The sequence below is a fragment of the Thalassophryne amazonica genome, chromosome 9 (assembly GCF_902500255.1).
Source record: "Thalassophryne amazonica chromosome 9, fThaAma1.1, whole genome shotgun sequence".
In the NCBI taxonomy this organism is placed as follows: Eukaryota; Metazoa; Chordata; class Actinopteri; order Batrachoidiformes; family Batrachoididae; genus Thalassophryne; species Thalassophryne amazonica.
The window spans coordinates 2,359,571-2,382,081 of NC_047111.1; the positions used below are offsets into that span (position 1 = coordinate 2,359,571).

The 22,511-nt window shown below is 38.8% G+C and overlaps 1 protein-coding gene across 1 annotated transcript in view; it reads left to right on the plus strand.

Annotated features, from left to right (window-relative positions):
* hlcs (holocarboxylase synthetase (biotin-(proprionyl-CoA-carboxylase (ATP-hydrolysing)) ligase)) overlaps positions 1–22,511 on the plus strand; it is a 373,652-nt gene that overhangs the window by 139,429 nt on the left and 211,712 nt on the right. Inside the window, exon 6 of the mRNA XM_034177490.1 lies at positions 2,853–3,133. Coding sequence (XP_034033381.1) covers positions 2,853–3,133 — 281 coding nt within the window. The remainder of the gene's footprint in view (positions 1–2,852; positions 3,134–22,511) is intronic.

A 22,511-nucleotide genomic window follows, 5' to 3' on the forward strand; every position in this document is an offset into this window, starting at 1 on the left:
GCTGAAGTTGGTGAAATGTAACTGCCAGGGCAAGTGTGACAAGAACACGTGCACCTGCAGAAAGAATGGACTGCTGTGCACTCTGGCTTGTGGCCAGTGCAAGGGCAACACCTGTACCAATTCTGCAGTTACTAGTGAAGCTGATGTTCAGCAAGATTAGATTGGACTTCACTGAGAGATGCATGTTTCATAACTAAATTATTTTCTGAACATTACTTCAACCAATCATTAAAGATTCCTGTATGGTGTAATTTGTTATTGTCATCTTGCTTTACAGCCTTCCAGTCTGCTTCGATTAGATTTGTGTAAATGCCAGAGTACAAGTTCCTATGCAGAATACAGTAGTGTTCAGAATAATAGTAGTGCTATGTGACTAAAAAGATTAATCCAGGTTTTGAGTATATTTCTTATTGTTACATGGGAAACAAGGTACCAGTAGATTCAGTAGATTCTCACAAATCCAGCAAGACCAAGCATTCATGATATGCACACTCTTAAGGCTATGAAATTGGGCTATTAGTAAAAAAAAAAAGTAGAAAAGGGGGTGTTCAGAATAATAGTAGTGTGGCATTCAGTCAGTGAGTTTGTCAGTTTTGTGGAACAAACAGGGGTGAATCAGGTGTCCTCTATTTAAGGATGAAGCCAGCATCTGTTGAACATGCTTTTCTCTTTGAAAGCCTGAGGAAAATTGGACGTTCAAGACATTGTTGAGAAGAACAGTGTAGTTTGATTAAAAAGTTGATTGGAGAGGGGAAAACGTATACGCAGGTGCAAAAAATTATAGACTGTTCATCTACAATGATCTCCAATGCTTTAAAATGGACAAAAAAAACTAGAGATGTGTGGAAGAAAATGGAAAACAACCATCAAAATGGATAGAAGAATAACCAGAATGGCAAAGGCTCACCCACTGATCAGCTCCAGGATGATCAAAGACAGTCTGGAGTTACCTGTAAGTGCTGTGACAGTTAGAAGACGCCTGTGTGAAGCTAATTTATTTGCAAGAATCCCCCGCAAAGTCCCTCTGTTAAATAAAAGACATGTGCAGAAGAGGTTACAATTTGCCAAAGAACACATCAACTGGCCTAAAAAGAAATGGAGGAATATTTTGTGGACTGATGAGAGTAAAATTGTTCTTTTTGGGTCCAAGGGCCGCAGAGAGTTTGTGAGACGACCCCCAACCTTTGAATTCAAGCCACAGTTCACAGTGAAGACAGTGAAGCATGGTGGTGCAAGCATCATGATATGGGCATGTTTCTCCTACTATGGTGTTGGGCCTATATATCGCATACCAGGTATCATGGATCAGTTTGGATATGTCAAAGTACTTGAAGAGGTCATGTTGCCTTATGCTGAAGAGGACATGCCCTTGAAATGGGTGTTTCAACAAGACAATGACCCCAAGCACACTAGTAAACGAGCAAAATCTTGGTTCCAAATCAACAAAATTAACGTTTTGGAGTGGCCTGCCCAATCCACAGACCTAAATCCAATTGAGAACTTGTGGGGTGACATCAAAAAAGCTGTTTCTGAAGCAAAACCAAGAAATGTGAATGAATTGTGGAATGTTGTTAAAGAATCTTGGAGTGGAATAAAGGTACCACAAGTTGGTTGACTCCATGCCTCGCAGATGTGAAGAAATCATGAAAAACTGTGGTTATACAACTAAATACTAGTTTAGTGATTCACAGGATTGCTAAAAAAGCAGTTTGAACATAATAGTTTTGAGTTTGTAGCGTCAACAGCAGATGCTACTATTATTGTGAACACCCCCTTTACTACTTTTTTAATAATAGCCCAATTTCATAGCCTTAAGAGTGTGCATATCATGAATGCTTGGTCTTTTTGGATTTGTGAGAATCTACTGAATCTACTGGTACCTTGTTTCCCATGTAACAATAAGAAATATACTCAAAACCTGGATTAATCTTTTTAGTCACATAGCACTACTATTATTCTGAACACTACTGTACATCCTGGTGATTAGCAGCAGATTGACAGCAGGTGCGCATGGAGGAGCCCAGAATGGGGGCGTGGTCCAGAAAGCAGAGACACACCCACCACCAGGCGGGTTGCGCAGAAAAAGATCACACAGAGGAATAGACAAACAGGAGAGTATAACCAAACAGATAAAGACAAAACAAAGCAAAACAGAGGAACCTCACACCCTGACAAAGATAAATGAATATCACGATAAGTTCAACACTTTGGCTGCATACAAATTGACTTTTGATGGCTGGGTTCATGAAGTCTTTAAAAGCCTGGATCTTAGCCTTGATCCACAGCCATCACAAGCCCAGGCAATCTGATTCCTCACTCAACTTCTTGAGTGCTGCAGTGGCATTGATTCTGAAAAAATTGCAGCATCACCTTCAAAGTCAAGGATAGTCGGCCTTTTTTCGCCAACAAAAAGCTGCTGGTTACCACTAGGGGTCGACCAATATGGATTTTTAAGGGCCAATACCAGTTAGCGACAAGGTTTGGAAGCCAATTTTTTTCCTCCACTAAGAAGTGTCAAAAAGGTGTCAAAATTTAGTATAACACACTCTTAACATAAAACTTTCTTTTAATCTTTTGCAGCATATGTTTAATTGACAGAACTGCACACAAAAAGTGCAGGGAGCTACAGATAACATAATTATGAAGATGAACAAATAAATAAGTAGAGCGGACACAGTCTGCACACTGCTGTCTTCTGTGCCAGTCTGTGTGACAGCAGCCTTCAGCACTGACAGGCTGAAGTTGTGATGTCTGTCACCTGCTTTTTGTGGAATTTGGCAACAGGTGACTGGATGATGGTTTTCAAAAGGAGTTCCCTGATGATGTGCTTGTCCACTGTTCCTTTTTTACAGGAGAAGAAATCCTGTTTCTTGAAATGGCTGCAAACCCGTACAGATCCAGAGGGCCTCCTCAAGTTGTCCAAGATGGCCCTCAAAATGGTGTCCTCTCAGGAGCTTCAGGTTGGCCCTCTTCTGCCTGATGGTGAGCTGACTCTGGTTACAGACTCCGAGGAGCCTCCGCACTGGGACCACTTCAGCATGGAGACCTACAGTAAGAACCTGAAGACCAGCCTACTGGGACACATTGTGCTCTACGCTGAGATCATCACTTCTACCATGGACCTGTTAGAAGGGTAATGCACATTCCCTAACCCTGATTCTTCAGTTTATTTTTACAGCACCAAATCACAAAAAAGTTGCACCAAGAAGCTTCACACAAGTAAGGTCTCACCTTACCCACCACCCCTGAGGAAGCATGTTATTTTTTTTTTCCATTTATGTTCATCTATGTCGAATGACATCTAATATGTTGTTCTTCACATTTATGCATCTTGTTTATTTTTGGAATTTGAAACTTTTTAAGTAACAGCACATGCTGTGGTGTGCACATGTTCTACACAAAGTTCCTGTCTGTTGTCAAACTTGCACTCAGGAAAATGCTGTGTTAAAAAGCGAGTTTCACATACAGGAAAAAAGGTGTTATAGCCCGGACCCGGCGCCATGAGGGGCCGTTTGGGGGCGACGCCCCCTCACGTCATCAACCTCGCCCCCTCGGATATAACGCTTCCCAGCGCGTCGTAATGCCAGGCTGGTGCGTTTCCAACGCATCGTGACGTCAGACGCGTCGCTTCGGAAGCAGCAAGGGGACAGAGATTGTGGCCACGTCACACTGTGGCTGTTTCTACAACCTGAAAAAAGTTCAGCGATCGCCATCTTGAATTTACGTCGCCTGAACCACAAAAAACCTTTAAAAAACAGCAGTAGAACTATTCTCCCGTCACCCTGCTGGGGGAAGCATTTTTCAGCTACTTTTCGGAGTGACGCCGAGCGAGGGAGGACTGACGACTTAGTGGAATATCGATCAAACTGCGACAGCGGGCCGACCTGCACGGAGAAGACGGCCTTCAGACATCATTCCTGGGCATACCAAGGCAGGCAGCCGGGGTGATGGAGCAAACCCACTCAGTCCGAAATGTCCCACTTTTTGGATATATGCGAAGGCCCAGTTTGCCCAACGGAGTTTAGTTCTGCAGATTTATCAAGGTGAGAATAATATAAAAATAAAATGTGACGTTTCTGCACTGCTGTGAAGGTTTATTGATCAGCTAATGTTAGCTTAGCTTTTTAGCACAGTTGATCTGAGTGAATGCTTTAATTTGTAAATGGTTCAGTCTTTCTTATTTTTACCAAATAAAGCTACAGCTTTTTTCAGAGACCACAAAAGCTCTACTTTAAATAACTTATTTTTTCGGGCGTTTTTTTTTTTTCTATCAGTTTTTTTTTTTTTTTTGCTGTTTTTTTCCCCTTTTTTATGTATAAACTGTTTAGTGTTTCTTTATATTTAAAGAAATATTTTTATTTGTCCCAATCAGGAACATTTGCTGTGCAGACAACCAAACTTCCATTGATGAGCTGAACACCACAAAGCCCAGTCGAAAGAAAACATCTCTGCTAATAGGACAGAAGTGTCTTCAGCAACACCACCATAGGTCAAAGCTGCAGAAGAGACCTTCATCTGGTCCTGAGAATCCAGCAGAACATCACCTGCTTCTAAATAAAAGGCTCTTTGAACAGCAACTATTTTATTATTTTTTAAAAAGCTGTTTCATTTTATATTTTAACAATAAATGAACGGATCATTAAAAATGTCCATGAATCAAAGTCAAAAGACATTTGCACAGGTAGAAGCTCTCCACTTATTGTACTCAAATTCATATTTTAGAAATGACTCTGTCCTGATAACATTAAAGGCAATTACATATTTTGACAAAATTACAAGTTTAAATGAGTAAATAAAAAAACATCATGAGGTTTATGTCACAGAAATCCTACTTTACAATCACACTGCAGTCATTGTTAAATTATTTCCTGTTGCATTTATAATAAACATTTGTATTTATTTAGTGTTTGTTTTTTCTGGTTGAAATCAATCAATCAGTCAATTTTTTTTTTATATAGCGCCAAATCACAACAAACAGTTGCCCCAAGGCGCTTTATATTATAAGGCAAGGCCATACAATAATTATGTAAAACCCCAACGGTCAAAACGACCCCCTGTGAGCAAGCACTTGGCTACAGTGGGAAGGAAAAACTCCCTTTTAACAGGAAGAAACCTCCAGCAGAACCAGGCTCAGGGAGGGGCAGTCTTCTGCTGGGACTGGTTGGGGCTGAGGGAGAGAATCAGGAAAAAGACATGCTGTGGAGGGGAGCAGAGATCAATCACTAATGATTAAATGCAGAGTGGTGCATACAGAGCAAAAAGAGAACGAAACAGTGCATCATGGGAACCCCCCAGCAGTCTACGTCTATAGCAGCATAACTAAGGGATGGTTCAGGGTCACCTGATCCAGCCCTAACTATAAGCTTTAGCAAAAAGGAAAGTTTTAAGCCTAATCTTAAAAGTAGAGAGGGTGTCTGTCTCCCTGATCTGAATTGGGAGCTGGTTCCACAGGAGAGGAGCCTGAAAGCTGAAGGCTCTGCCTCCCATTCTACTCTTACAAACCCTAGGAACTACAAGTAAGCCTGCAGTCTGAGAGCGAAGCGCTCTATTGGGGTGATATGGTACTACGAGGTCCCTAAGATAAGATGGGACCTGATTATTCAAAACCTTATAAGTAAGAAGAAGAATTTTAAATTCTATTCTAGAATTAACAGGAAGCCAATGAAGAGAGGCCAATATGGGTGAGATATGCTCTCTCCTTCTAGTCCCCGTTAGTACTCTAGCTGCAGCATTTTGAATTAACTGAAGGCTTTTTAGGGAACTTTTAGGACAACCTGATAATAATGAATTACAATAGTCCAGCCTAGAGGAAATAAATGCATGAATTAGTTTTTCAGCATCACTCTGAGACAAGACCTTTCTAATTTTAGAGATATTGCGTAAATGCAAAAAAGCAGTCCTACATATTTGTTTAATATGCGCTTTGAATGACATATCCTGATCAAAAATGACTCCAAGATTTCTCACAGTATTACTAGAGGTCAGGGTAATGCCATCCAGAGTAAGGATCTGGTTAGACACCATGTTTCTAAGATTTGTGGGGCCAAGTACAATAACTTCAGTTTTATCTGAGTTTAAAAGCAGGAAATTAGAGGTCATCCATGTCTTTATGTCTGTAAGACAATCCTGCAGTTTAGCTAATTGGTGTGTGTCCTCTGGCTTCATGGATAGATAAAGCTGGGTATCATCTGCATAACAATGAAAATTTAAGCAATACCGTCTAATAATATTGCCTAAGGGAAGCATGTATAAAGTGAATAAAATTGGTCCTAGCACAGAACCTTGTGGAACTCCATAATTAACTTTAGTCTGTGAAGAAGATTCCCCATTTACATGAACAAATTGTAATCTATTAGACAAATATGATTCAAACCACCGCAGCGCAGTGCCTTTAATACCTATGGCATGCTCTAATCTCTGTAATAAAATTTTATGGTCAACAGTATCAAAAGCAGCACTGAGGTCCAACAGAACAAGCACAGAGATAAGTCCACTGTCCGAGGCCATAAGAAGATCATTTGTAACCTTCACTAATGCTGTGTCTGTACTATGATGAATTCTAAAACCTGACTGAAACTCTTCAAATAGACCATTCCTCTGCAGATGATCAGTTAGCTGTTTTACAACTACCCTTTCAAGAATTTTTGAGAGAATAGGAAGGTTGGAGATTGGCTAAGATAGCTGGGTCAAGTGATGGCTTTTTAAGTAATGGTTTAATTACTGCCACCTTAAAAGCCTGTGGTACATAGCCAACTAACAAAGATAGATTGATCATATTTAAGATCGAAGCATTAAATAATGGTAGGGCTTCCTTGAGCAGCCTGGTAGGAATGGGTTCTAATAAACATGTTGATGGTTTGGATGAAGTAACTAAAGAAAATAACTCAGACAGAACAATCGGAGAGAAAGAGTCTAACCAAATACCGGCATCACTGAAAGCAGCCAAGGATAACAATACGTCTTTGGGATGGTTATGAGTAATTTTTTCTCTAATAGTTAAAATTTTGTTAGCAAAGAAAGTCATGAAGTCATTACTAGTTAAAGTTAATGGAATACTCAGCTCAATAGAGCTCTGACTCTTTGTCAGCCTGGCTACAGTGCTGAAAAGAAACCAGGGGTTGTTCTTATTTTCTTCAATTAGTAATGAGTAGAAAGATGTCCTAGCTTTACGGAGGGCTTTTTTATAGAGCAACAGACTCTTTTTCCAGGCTAAGTGAAGATCTTCTAAATTAGTGAGACGCCATTTCCTCTCCAACTTACGGGTTGTCTGCTTTAAGCTACGAGTTTGTGAGTTATACCACGGAGTCATGCACTTCTGATTTAAAGCTCTCTTTTTCAGAGGAGCTACAGCATCCAAAGTTGTCTTCAATGAGGATGTAAAACTATTGACGAGATACTCTATCTCACTTACAGAGTTTAGGTAGCTACTCTGCACTGTGTTGGTATATGGCATTAGAGAACATAAAGAAGGAATCATATCCTTAAACCTAGTTACAGCGCTTTCTGAAAGACTTCTAGTGTAATGAAACTTATTCCCCACTGCTGGGTAGTCCATCAGAGTAAATGTAAATGTTATTAAGAAATGATCAGACAGAAGGGAGTTTTCAGGGAATACTGTTAAGTCTTCTATTTCCATACCATAAGTCAGAACAAGATCTAAGATATGATTAAAGTGGTGGGTGGACTCATTTACTTTTTGAGCAAAGCCAATAGAGTCTAATAATAGATTAAATGCAGTGTTGAGGCTGTCATTCTCAGCATCTGTGTGGATGTTAAAATCGCCCACTATAATTATCCCGTAAGTTGGAGATAACCCGTAAGTTGGAGAGGAAATGGCGTCTCACTAATTTAGAAGATCTTCACTGGAAAAAGAGTCTGTTGCTCTATAAAAAAAAGCCCTCCGTAAAGCTAGGACATCTTACTACTCATCACTAATTGAAGAAAATAAGGACAACCCCAGGTTTCTCTGTGCTTGTTCTGTTAGGCTTTGCCTTACAATATAAAGCGCCTTGGGGCAACTGTTTGTTGTGCTATATGGGGTACGCACATGAGTAATTAGACGCGTTTCTCGGATGCTCCTCTGACAAATCGAGTTTTTCCTTTTAAAACACCTTTATGATAAAGGCACTCACTGTAAAACACTGTCTGAGTGTAGCTGGTGATTGTCATTGAAAAATGTCTCCGAAGAAACAAGGTTTTACAAAGAAAATCACCGAAGCGACCGCAGAGGAAATGAACGAGAGCGACATGCTAGGTGAGCTAGCGGTTAGCACCTCGGCGGATACCGTGGTTGTCCTCAAAGCAATACGAGAAATGAGCCGAAAAATGGACGAGAGATTCAACTCTTTGCAGTCGGATTTGAAAGAAAGCCAGGTCACTTTCAAAAAGCACGACGAGCGTCTGTGTGCTGTGGAAGAGGCAACGAATGATCATGATTGCAGGTTAGCCACGCTGGAGCAACAAGCTAGGCGGCTAGAGGAGGCTAATAAGACTTTGTTAGAGAAAGTGGTCGACTTAGAAGCCCGTTCCAGGCGTCAAAATATAAAATTTGTGAATCTGCCGGAGGGTGTGGAGTCCGGGAGGCCAGCTGATTTTGTGTCCGACCTGCTGCCCACTTTATTTGGGCGTGACCACTTCCCACGACCTGTTGAAGTGGACAGAGCGCACGGGCTAGGTGGTCAGCCGGCTAAGGATGCTAACAGGCCTCGTATAATGTTAGCGAGGATCCATAATTGCCGCGTCAAAGAGTTAATTATGAGACTGGCAATCGAGCACTCTCCCCTGATGTACCAAGGTCGACATATCCATATTTTTCCGGACTTTCCTGTGGAGATTGTGAGGTGTCGTCAGTTGTTTGAAGATTCAAGGAAGAAGCTGAAAGCTGCGGGCTACCGCATAGGTTTCATTTACCCAGCTCGCTTGCGGGTTACCCATGACAATGTAACATCTATGTTCAACACACCGGAGGAGGCGAAGAGTTTCGTGGATGGCCTGGTGACTGGTGAACAATATTGAAGAGAACTTTGGTATGGGGCACTGTTGGTTTGATTCAGTCCCTATTTGGCTGTCGCACACTTAGTACTTTTATGGCTAAATTGAATGGACATTTGAGGTAATTTAATATTTCATTTATACAAGGTATGTTTTGAATTTAAGTATGACAGGATGAACCTCTTTTGCAGTGTTAATTTATATTGTAGTGCCTTAAAATAAGCTTAAGTTAAATAAGGTGTTTTAATTTAAATGATATGTTTTTGAGAGGGGTACACTTAAGGAAGGTTGTTTTTGTGTTTTAACAGCTTAGTAGGTTTCATTACTGAGTACTGTTAGAAGTACCCCCTTAGATTGATGTTAGGTTGGGGTTTTTTGCCCTGCTTTGTTTGGGGTAGTGGGGTAGTGGGGAGGGAAGGGGTCTATGTATTTTTTGTTTTTTCGTCTATTTATTTTTTGTATGGAGCATTAAACTTGTTCACTTATCAGAGAATAATTACCACAGTCTTTGATGACAACGGTTAATAGGAAGGATAGAGGGGTTAATATGGTCAGTTGGAATGTGAGAGGTTTGGGTAATTGTATTAAGAGGGCTAAGGTTTTTGCACACTTAAAATCTCTGTGTTCTGATGTCTCCTTTCTACAGGAAACCCATGTCAGACCATGTGATCAGGCACGTTTAAGATGCAGTTGGGCAGGACAAATATTTCAGTCAACTTTTTCTAGTAAGGCACGAGGAGTAGCTATTATAATAAAGAAAAACATTCCTTTTGAACATATTAGTACAATTAGTGATGTTAATGGTAGATTTTTGATTGTAATCGGTAGGCTTTATTCCATGCATGTTACTTTAGTGAACATTTATGGCCCAAACATGGATGATGCGGGGTTTTTTCGGAGAATCTTTAACAAAATTCCTGATTTTGCAAATACTAATTTGATAATGGCAGGGGATTACAATGTGGTTCTTGACTGGCACCTAGACTGATCCTCTAGAAAACAATCCACACCATCAAATGCTTCAAAAGCTTTAAAGAGTTTGATCTCCTCAACTAACTTAGTGGATATCTGGCATTTACAGCACCCCACAGACCGGGACTACTCTTTTTTTTTTCTAAATTACATAATTCTTACTCCCGTATCGACCTGTTTTTACTTGATTCTAAACTCCTGCCGAATGTTATTGACAGTAAATATCAAAATATTCTGATTTCAGACCACGCACCTACTAGTATTGTTTTTGATTTTAACATACCGGAAGGAGGCTTAACATGGAGGTTACAACCATATTTACTCAATGATGCAAATTTTTGTAAATATCTGTCAGGTAAAATTGATGAATTTTTGCTCACTAATGATACTCTGGACACATCAGATTCTATTCTATGGGAGACCTTTAAGGTGGTTTTGAGGGGATATATAATTTCATATGAGTGCTTCCAAAGGAAAATGAGAAATTTACGATTGAGGGAAATCGATGAAAATATAGCATTGGAAATATTTTATAGACAAAATAATAACAATCATACATTACAAGAAATCCTTAATCTTAAATATGAATATAATACAATTTTAACAAGACAAGTAAGTGACCAGATGTCTCGTCTACGGGTGCACTATTTTGAGCTTGGTGATAAGCCTCACACTTTATTAGCTCGTCAACTTCGAGGCCAACAAAATAGTAGAGCAATACATAGGATTAAATTGACCAAGGGAGATAATATTACACTTCCAAAGTCAATAAATAAATGTTTTGCAGATTTTTACAAGGAGCTGTATAGATCAAAATCATGTGGGAATGAGGAATCCTGGCTTAAGGATGTTCCCATTCCAAAACTGGATGACTTTTCGTGTGAGGCTTTAAACCAACCACTGTCTATAGGGGAGGTTTCTGACTCCATAAAATCATTTTCTATAGTAAAGGCACCTGGACCCAATGGGTTTGGGGCAGAATTTTATAAAAAAAATTCACTGGACAGATATCACCACTCCTGCTTAGAATGTTCTCTCATTCTGTGCAGACAAGGGCACTTCCTCCTACTTTATATAACGCAAATATAGCCCTTATACTCAAGCCTGATAGAGATGAGACTAATTTAGCCTCTTACCGGCCGATATCAATGCTCAACTTGGATTAAAATTATGTATAGAATCTCTCGTACATAAGGATCAAACTGGGTTCATCCCTAATAGATATTCATTTTTTAATACCAGAAGGGTTTTAAATATTACATATTATAAGTACCCACCTAAATCAAAACAAGCAATTTTATATTTGGATGCGGAAAAGGCATTTGACCAGGTGGAGTGGGGATATCTGTTTAGGGTACTTGAGAGATTTGGGCTGGGGGAATCTTTTGTTTCCTGGGTTCAATTAGTTTATCTACACCCCGCTGCGTCAGTTATCACTAATCAAGATAGATCAAAAGTGTTTTTATTGGAGATAATCAGAGAAAACCTAGACATCAGACCCATAACAATTGGTGGAATTGATCATAAAATATCGCTCTATGCTGATGACATAGCTATTTTCATATCAGATCCTGAGCATTCTATACCCAAATTATTAGACTTAATAAATAGTTTTGGAGCAGTATCTGGATATACCATAAATTGGCAGAAAAGTGAACTCATGATACTTACAGCAGACTTGGATCCTTTATTTGTGGCTTCTACTCAATTTAAAATATCAGATTCTGTTAAATATTTAGGAATTACTGTTACAAAAAATCCAAAATCTCTCTTTAAACGTAATTTTGATGAAAGACTAAGTTCTTTAAAAGAGAATATAGAAAAATGGAGAACATTACCTTTGTCATTGATTGGTCGGATAAATACAATCAAAATGGTCTCCTTGCCAAGATTCCTTTACTTATTTCATAATATTCCAGTTTATATTCCAAAATCTTATTTTAAATTAATTGACTCTGTTATTATGCCTTTTATTTGGGGATACAAACAACATAGAATATCAAAACGACATCTCCAATTGCCTAAGGAAAGCGGGGGTTTAGGCCTACCATGTTTCCATCATTATTATTGGGCCGCAAATATCAATCAATCAATCAACTTTTTTCTTATATAGCGCCAAATCACAACAAACAGTTGCCCCAAGGCGCTCCATATTGTAAGGCAAGGCCATACAATAATTATGAAAAACCCCAACGGTCAAAACGACCCCCTATGAGCAAGCACTTGGCCACAGTGGGAAGGAAAAACTCCCTTTTAACAGGAAGAAACCTCCAGCAGAACCAGGCTCAGGGAGGGGCAGTCTTCTGCTGAGACTGGTTGGGGCTGAGGGAAAGAACCAGGAAAAAGACATGCCGAGAAGGGGGGCAGAGATCGATCACTAATGATTAAATGCAGAGTGATGCATACGGAGCAAAAAGGGAAAGAAACAGTGCATCATGGGAACCCCCCCACAGTCTACGTCTAAAGCAACATAACCAAGGGATGGTCCAGGGTCACCCGATCCAGCCCCAACTATAAGCCTTAGCGAAAATATGAGAGTGATGGTATACTGGCAGATGAATCATGATTTAGAGCCATCGGATAATATTCCCTCGTGGTTATCCATAGAACATAATTTAGTTCCTAAAACGTCTCTTCGGGCAATTTTGTTTTCAACGCCTAGACCAAAATCATCTTATAAGGAAGAACATTTTATTATATTACATGTTCAGAAAATTTGGTCACAGATCCGAAAATTTTGTAAACTTCCAAACATGTCTATACATGCTCCAATATGGCATAACCATGCATTCTCCCCCTCATTTACTGATGTTGTTTTCAAGGAATGGAGTTGTAGAGGCATAGTATCAATTAAGGACTTGTATATTAATAAAAAAATTTGTTCATTTGAACAATTACAAGCCAAATACAATTTACCAAAAAGTCACTTTTTTAGGTACTTACAGCTAAGGAATTATGTCAAACAAAATATTCCAACATTCAACTCCCTCCCTTCTGAAAACGCTCTATTTAAGATTTTACTGGGGCCTCCTGAGTCTAAGAGTTTAATTTCATTACTGATAAAAATTTCTCCAGAGTAATTCTGTTTGCCCTACCATGTTAATTAAACAAAAATGGGAAGAAGATCTCAATATTGGAATCAAGGATGATAATTGGAAAAAGATCTTGAGGGAAATTCATCATGTTCATGTTCTATCAATTCTAGACTTCAGGTAATACAGTATAAAGTAGTTCACAGGTTACATTATTCAAAAGTTAAGTTGAATAAAATCTTCTCACAAACCTCTCCGCAATGTGATAGATGTAAGATCACTGATGGTACATTGGCACACCAATTTTGGCTTTGTCCAAAGATCCAAGGTTTCTGGTGCTCAATATTTAATTGTTATTCCTGTGTACTCAAAAAAAAGATTGTTCCTGATCCTGAAATTGTCAGGTTTTTCCACCCAAACTCCCTTCATAGTGTAGAATTTGTTGTTGTACACTGAGTTTCACATATATCGCTCCATTCATCCAATGTTATTTCAGTTTTTATCTCCTTCTCCCCTTTAGATTTGATATAGATGGTTGATGTTGACGTGTTTTCCCTTAAGGTTTTACACAGTGCTGAGATTTCCTTGAATTGTATCCCTTTGTATGTTTTAATCACCCAGTATAACAAGCCATACGATGACCGAGGACTTTGTATTTCTTTCAAAAAATAATCTCTAAATTGTAGGTACCAGAAGAAATCATTTTTTCCCAGTTTGTAATGGTCTTTCAATTCCTGAAAACTGATCAGATCGCCATCCTTAATTATAGTACATATTGCCATTATTCCCTTTTTTCTCCTTGATCATGTATACCCAGTGTAAATCCACTGTCATATGCAACCCAACTCAACAACTTTACTTCTTTTTCCAATTTGTCCTGTTTAATTTTCTCAGACCAAATCTCCAAAGTATGAATACTATAGGATCAAGTGAGTGCTGTAGTGTTTTTCTAAGTTTATTATTTCCCAGAAGTGTCTGAACTGGGAAATCTTCCACTTTTGTCTCAGTATCTTTCCATTTAGCAGAATAATTTTGATCATACCACTTAATTACTGTTCTGAGCTGAGCTGTATAGTAGTAGTCCCTCAGATTAGAGAGTGCCATTCCACCCTGTTCCTTAGACAATTGTAGTGTTGAGTATTTGGTTCTTGGTTTTTTACCATTCCAGACAAATCTAGAGATGATCTTATCCCAGTATTTGAACCGCTTTTGTGGAATTTTAACTGGTAATGACTGGAAAAGTTATAGTAGATGGGGGAGAAGTTGAAATTGTTGAATTGAGGTCTAAGGTAAGAATTGACCATCTATTTAAGTCCTGTCTAATATGAAGATTGATTTGATCATAATTAATTTTATACAAGTCATTAAGGTTCTAGTTAGAATTACAACAAGGTATATATTTTAAATCTCATTTCAATTTAAACATTGTCTTAATTTCCTCAGATGGAGAATAGTTAAATGATAGTATCGGGGTTTTAGTCACATAAATTTTATACTCTTAATGTTTGGAAAAAGTATTAATTAAATTAATCAGAGGGATGAGGGTTTGGTTTGGGTTCCCTAGATATAGTATTATGTCATCTGCAAATAAACTATGTTGTCCTCCTTTTACTTGTATTCCTGTCATTTCCTCATCCTGTTGTACAGCCTGTGCCAAAGGTTCAATATACAACCCCTGGCAAAAATTATGGTATCACCGGCCTCGGAGGATGTTCATTCAGTTGTTTAATTTTGTAGAAAAAAGCAGATCACAGACATGACACAAAACTAAAGTCATTTCAAATGGCAACTTTCTGGCTTTAAGAAATCAGGAAAAATAATTGTGGCAGTCAGTAACGGTTACTTTTTTAGACCAAACAGAGGGAAAAAAATATGGAATCACTCAATTCTGAGGAAAAAATTATGGAATCATGAAAAACAAAAGAACGCTCCAACACATCACTAGTATTTTGTTGCACACCTCTGGCTTTTATAACAGCTTGCAGTCTCTGAGGCATGGACTTAATGAGTGACAAACAGTACTCTTCATCAATCTGGCTCCAACTTTCTCTGATTGATGTTGCCAGATCAGCTTTGCAGGTTGGAGCCTTGTCATGGACCATTTTCTTCAACTTCCACCAAAGATTTTCAATTGGATTAAGATCCGGACTATTTGCAGGCCATGACATTGACCCTATGTGTCTTTTTGCAAGGAATGTTTTCACAGTTTTTGCTCTATGGCAAGATGCATTATCATCTTGAAAAATGATTTCATCATCCCCAAACATCCTTTCAATTGATGGGATAAGAAAAGTGCCCAAAATATCAACGTAAACTTGTGCATTTATTGATGATGTAATGACCATCTCCCCAGTGCCTTTACCTGACATGCAGCCCCATATCATCAATGACAGTGGAAATTTACATGTTCTCTTCAGGCAGTCATCTTTATAAATCTCATTGGAATGGCACCAAACAAAAGTTCCAGCATCATCACCTTGCCCAATGCAGATTCGAGATTCATCACTGAATATGACTTTCATCCAATCATCCACAGTCCACAATTGCTTTTCCTTAGCCCATTGTAACCTTGTTTTTTTCTGTTTAGGTGTTAATGATGGCTTTCGTTTAGCTTTTCTGTATGTAAATCCCATTTCCTTTAGGCAGTTTCTTACAGTTTGGTCACAGACGTTGACTCCAGTTTCCTCCCATTCGTTCCTCATTTGTTTTGTTGTGCATTTTCAATTTTTGAGACATATTGCTTTACGTTTTCTGTCTTGACACTTTGATGTATTCCTTGGTCTACCACTATGTTTGCCTTTAACAACCTTCCCATGTTGTTTGTATTTGGTCCAGAGTTTAGACACAGTTGACTGTGAACAACCAACATCTTTTGCAACATTGCGTGATGATTTACCCTCTTTTAAGAGTTTGATAATCCTCTCCTTTGTTTCAATTGACATCTCTCGTGTTGGAGCCATGATTCATGTCAGTCCACTTGGTGCAACAGCTCTCCAAGGTGTGATCACTCCTTTTTAGATGCAGACTAACAAGCAGATCTGATTTGATGCAGGTGTTAGTTTTGGGGATGAAAATTTACAGGGTGATTCCATAATTTATTCCTCAGAATTGAGTGAGTCCATATTTTTTTCCCTCTGCTTGGTCTAAAAAAGTAACCGTTACTGACACAAAGAGAACATGTAAATTTCCACTGTCATCTGCTTTTTTTCTACAAAATTAAACAACTGAATGAACATCCTCTAAGGCCGGTGATTCCATAATTTTTGCCAGGGGTTGTAGAGTGCAAAGAGGAGGAGGAGAGGCAGCAGCCTTGGCGTGCGCCCCTCTTATGTGTTATTTGTTTTGATTGGCTACCGTTAATTTTTATCTGAGCTGTGGGGTTTTCATAGACTTAATACATTTAACTGCTTCTTCATTAAAACCAAATCTTTCAAGTGCTGCATATAAAAAAAAACTCCAATTTACACTATCAAACACCTTTTCTGCATCCAAACTTAATAGGACTACACATTTTTTATTGGTACATATACAACCCCTGGCAAAAATTATGGAATCACCGGCCTTAGAGGATGTTCATTCAGTTGTTTAATTTTGTAGAAAAAAAGCAGATCACAGACATGACACAAAACTAAAGTCATTTCAAATGGCAACTTTCTGGCTTTAAGAAACACTATAAGAAATCAGGGAAAAAAAATTGTGGCAGTCAGTAACGGTTACTTTTTTTAGACCAAGCAGAGGGAAAAAATATGGCCTTACTTAATTCTGAGTAAAAAATTATGGAATCACCCTGTAAATTTTCATCCCCAAAACTAACACCTGCATCAAATCAGATCTGCTCGTTAGTCTGCATCTAAAAAGGAGTGATCACACCTTGGAGAGCTGTTGCACCAAGTGGACTGACATGAATCATGGTTCCAACACGAGAGATGTCAATTGAAACAAAGGAGAGGATTATCAAACTCTTAAAAGAGGGTAAATCATCACGCAATGTTGCAAAAGATGTTGGTTGTTCACAGTCAGCTGTGTCTAAACTCTGGACCAAATACAAACAACATGGGAAGGTTGTTAAAGGCAAACATATTGGTAGACCAAGGAATACATCAAAGCGTCAAGACAGAAAACTTAAAGCAGTATGTCTCAAAAATCGAAAATGCACAACAAAACAAATGAGGAACGAATGGGAGGAAACTGGAGTCAACGTCTGTGACCGAACTGTAAGAAACCGCCTAAAGGAAATGGGATTTACATACAGAAAAGCTAAATGAAAGCCATCATTAACACCTAAACAGAAAAACACAAGGTTACAATGGGCTAAGGAAAAGCAATCGTGGACTGTGGATGACTGGATGAAATTCATATTCAGTGATGAATCTCGAATCTGCATTGGTCAAGGTGATGATGCTGGAACTTTTGTTTGGTGCCATTCCAATGAGATTTATAAAGATGACTGCCTGAAGAGAACATGTAAATTTCCACAGTCATTGATGATATGGGGCTGCATGTCAGGTAAAGGCACTGGGCAGATGGCTGTCATTACATCATCAGTAAATGCACAAGTTTATGTTGATATTTTGGACACTTTTCTTATCCCATCAATTGAAAGGATGTTTGGGGATGATGAAATCATTTTTCAAGATGATAATGCATCTTGCCATAGAGCCAAAACTGTGAAAACATTCCTTGCAAAAAGACACATAGGGTCAATGTCATGGCCTGCAAATAGTCCGGATCTTAATCCAATTGAAAATCTTTGGTGGAAGTTGAAGAAAATGGTCCATGACAAGGCTCCAACCTGCAAAGCTGATCTGGCAACAGCAATCAGAGAAAGTTGGAGCCAGATTGATGAAGAGTACTGTTTGTCACTCATTAAGTCCATGCCTCAGAGACTGCAAGCTGTTATAAAAGCCAGAGGTGGTGCAACAAAATACTAGTGATTTGTTGGAGCTGTTGTGAAAGTGTAGTGACATGGACCCACAACAGGGGGCGGTAATGAACGGACAATAGATAAAGCCAAAAGTAACAATTTAATGTGAATTGCACAACGGAATACAGACAATTGCAGTTGAGGAGTACAGTCAATCATACACAAGGTGACGTGTGGGCAGGCTCGAAGATAGAAGACGTCTGTCCAGAGAAGAGCCGGATCCCACACGGCTTCCACCGCCAATGGATCTGAAGAACACCGGAGCCGCCAAGTCCTGGGTCCCAGGTGGCCACCGTCTCCAGCTGTCAGACCTGGTACTGCTGGCAGAAACAGAAACAGTTAATGGTGGGTGCGTGGATACACACCCAGTAATCTCTCCATACTCAGTTCCTCCGGGAGGGAGAACCTCCACCTCCAGAAACAGATTCACCCGTGCAGCTCCTGTCAGTCACGTCCCTGGAAGGAGTGAGAGGCGAAGGCGTCGCGCTCACACTTTCCGCCAATCCAGCTTCAGACTGTAGCCACAGGATGAACGGCTGCACACAGAACAATATTTTAATCTCAATAATTGCAGAGAAGAGTACCTGAGTGGTAGCTGATTTCTCGGCCAGGAGGTGGTGTTGCAGTCCGGCCTTTATGGTGGTGGTGATGTGGATGAGTGACAGCTGGTGCTGATGACGAGTGACAGCTGTCACTCCCGGTTGCTATGACGCCCTCTCGCGCCATCTGGTGGTGGTGGGCCAGCAGTACCTCCTCTTCAGCGGCCCACACAACAGGAGCATTCTTTTGTTTTTCATGATTCCATATTTTTTTCCCTCTGCTTGGTCTAAAAAAGTAACCGTTACTGACTGCCGCAATTTTTTTTCCTGATTTCTTATAGTGTTTCTTAAAGCCAGAAAGTTGCCATTTGAAATGACTTTAGTTTTGTGTCATGTCTGTGATCTGCTTTTTTTTCTACAAAATTAAACAACTGAATGAACATCCTCAGAGGCCGGTGATTCCATAATTTTTGCCAGGGGTTGTAGAATGGATTATGTGTACTGTTCTTCTGATACTGTCTTGAGTTTTGCGTCCTGAGATAAAGCCAGTTTGATCCTCATCAATCAAATGTGCCATTATTTTTCATATCGTTTAGCCAATATATATAGAATTTGTAGTCATCATTAAGCATGGATATTGGTCTATAATTACTACAATATTCTAGGTCTTTCCCCTCCTTTGGTATCACAGAAATGATTGCCTCGTTCCATGAAATTGGAATCCGACCCTCCTTAAGAGTAAAATTGAATGAGGACTCAAGCATGGGGACTAACTCCTCCTTAAAGCACTTACACCACTCTGATGGAAAACCTTCACCCCCCACTCAAGACTAACTTCACTTGTTAGTCTTGAGTCTTGATATAGCTTTTGATATCTCTTCTGGGGTTATAGGTGCTATAAGGTCACGATTTTGTTCAGCTCCAATTGTCGGTAAATTTAAAGGGTTAAGAAATGATGTTTTTTCAGCTTTGCTAGAGGAAGATGGTTAACTATACAGTTTTTTTGTAGTATTGCCTGAATGTTTCCTGTATTGCATCATGGCTATATTGTACATCATTTGTAGAATGATTCCTAATTTTACTTATTGTATTTACAGTTTGTTGTTTTCTGAGCCGCCTTGCCTGTTCGTAATAGTTCTGTTTAAAGAACCTGAGTTTTTTCTCCCACACTCCATTCAAAACTTCTCCTATTTCCTCTTCTATACACTTGATTTCTTCAAAGAATTGAGTATTATCAGAATCAGAATCGCCTTTATTGTCATTGTAATTTGCATTACGAGATTTGAGTGCAACTCCAAAAAGGTGCTTTCCGGGTTGCAAGTAATTTTTAGCCAATAAAAGATAGTGAAATTTAACAGTAATTATTGAGAGTATATGTACAACTAATATAAACAAGGTAAAATAAAATAAAATGAAATGTGGACTAATGTAAAACGAGAATTATATGCAACTGTGGAATCATATTGCACAGGTATATTGCACATGGTTTACAGATATTGCACAACAAACTTGAAAGGTGCGGATTAGAGTGATTTGTTTTTGTTCAGTACAGTGATCGCTCTGGGGAGAAAGCTGTCCCTGAGTCTGTTTGTCCTAGTTTTGATTGACCTATACCGTCGGCCGGAGGGTTGTAGGTCAAACAGGTGGTTGCTGTCATGCTTGGCCCCGGCTCAGGGTTTAGGTCCTGATTTTGGCACTATGTCCTTTATGGTTTTATAGTTTTGTTTTCATTTGTTTATTCTTTCTCTTGTAAATCTCAGTGTGGTTCTGTTTTTTTTTTTTTTTTTATTTCATTTTAAACAAACAACAAACACAGTTGCTCAGACAGAACAAGTGGGACTTCAGCAATACAGTGTAAACAGAATGTACTATGTCCAATCACAAACCATCTAATAAACCATATAGTAATGAGAGGATAAACATTTCATGATAAGAGAGGACAAGTCTGGACCAATAAATTTTAAGTATGGGATCCAGGTAGAATAAAATGTATCTGAAGAACCACTGAGCATGCATGAAATATATTCACTCGGGATACATTCTAAGATTAAATTGTGCCATGACCTCTTTGTGGGAGCAAAGTCCGTGATCCAGAAATGTAAAATGTTCTTTCTTGCAATAAGAGTCAAAAGACCAAATAGTCGATTACCCTTGGAATTTATATGTGGATATGAGAGACCGAGCAGAAAATACTTGGGATCCAAGGGTATGGCTATTTTAAAAATAGAGAATAAATCCTTAGCAACATCAAACCAATAATTTTGTATCTTCGAACAAGACCACATACAATGAAAATAATCACCAATTTCGGTTTTACATTTCCAACAAAGTGAAGAGAAGGATGAATCCATCCTATTTTTCGAAAGAGGTGTAACATGTATCCGATGCAAGATTCTAAATTGAATTGACTTGGTTCGATTACAGATGGAAATTCTAGCAGCCTTTTTCCATATTTCACACCAGAGTTCAGGATCTATCAAAATGCCCATATCCCTTTCCCATGCCATTTTTACCAAAACTGAAGTAGAGGGAATAGTGGAAAGTATAGCTTTGTAAAATACAGAGAGATTTTTTTTACCACCATGAAGAAGTATTGCATTCTCAACAGTAGACATCTCATTATTTAATAGTGTTGTGTCTCAAGTGATAAAATGTCTAACTTGCAAGTATCTGAAAAAATCTGACCTGTGTAGTCCAAATTTTAGCTGGGCTTGATTAAAAGACAATAAGCATTGATTCTGAAAAAGGTCCCCTAGTTTTGTGATGCCTTTCTCAATCCAAAATTTGAAACCCAGATCCCTACAGCCTGGTAAAAAATCAGGATTATCTAAAATTGGAGTGAGAGGAGAGGTACGCTTATGGCTACCCTCTATTTTGCGGACCATTTTCCAAGCTTTAACAGTATTTAATGAAATGGGATTAGTACATATATTTCTGATATGACTGTTTATAAAAAGGAGATTCCAGAGAGGACAGCTACACTGAGAAGATTCAACATCAATCCATACTGAGGTGGGAATATTCTTAAACCAATGTGTAATTGCACGCAAGTGCACTGCTAACTGATAATGTCTAAAGTTAGGCATATCAAGACCCCCATCTGAACATGGTTTTTGGAGTTTAGACATTTTTAATCTAGGTTTTCTTTTACTCTAGATAAAAGAGCTCAGCCAACCTTCAAGCAATTTAATTACCTTTTTCATTAATAATAGAGGTATCATCTGCATAGGGTAAAGTAACCTGGGTAAAATATACATTTTAATAAGGGAAATCCTGCCAAGCCAAGATAAGGGTAGAGGAGCCCACCTATCTAAATCTGCTTTTATGGCATCCAGGAGATGGGTAATTAGCTTTATATAACAAATCAAATAATGGTGTTATAGTTATACCCAGGTAAACAAATCCAGACGGTGACCAGCGGAAAGGAAAATGACAACACAGTTGTTGAACTGATGATAAAGATCCAAGAGGCATGGCTTCTGATTTAGAAAAGTTAATTTTACAATCTGAAAACTCACTAAACAAAGCTATGGTGTCAATTAGATTCAAAATAGAAAGCTGAGGATTAGACATAAAAATCAGCACATCATCTGCATAGAGTGAGATTTTGTGTTCCCTGTCACTCACAGAGATGCCTGAAATTAATTTATTCTGTCTGATTGCTTGTGCTAATGGCTCAATGGCCAGATTGAAAAGCAGAGGACTTAAAGGATCGCCCTGCCTGTTTCCTCTGAAAAGAGGAAAACTGTTAGATTTTAAACCATTTGTAATGACGGCTGCAGACTGGGAATTATACAGAATCTGAATCCAACGAAGAAAATTATTACCCAAGCCAAACCTAGTGAGGACAAAAAATAAATATGACCATTCTACACGATCAAACGCTTTTTCAGCATCTAAAGAAATCACTAAAGCTGGGTCAGTAGAGCCTCTGAATAGTTGAATGATATTAAGTAGACGTCTCATATTATCACAGGAGTGACGTCCTTTAATAGTGTGGTTCTGTTTAATGCTTTGCTTTGCTTTCTAGGTAGTCACTGGTTCCATTCTTTA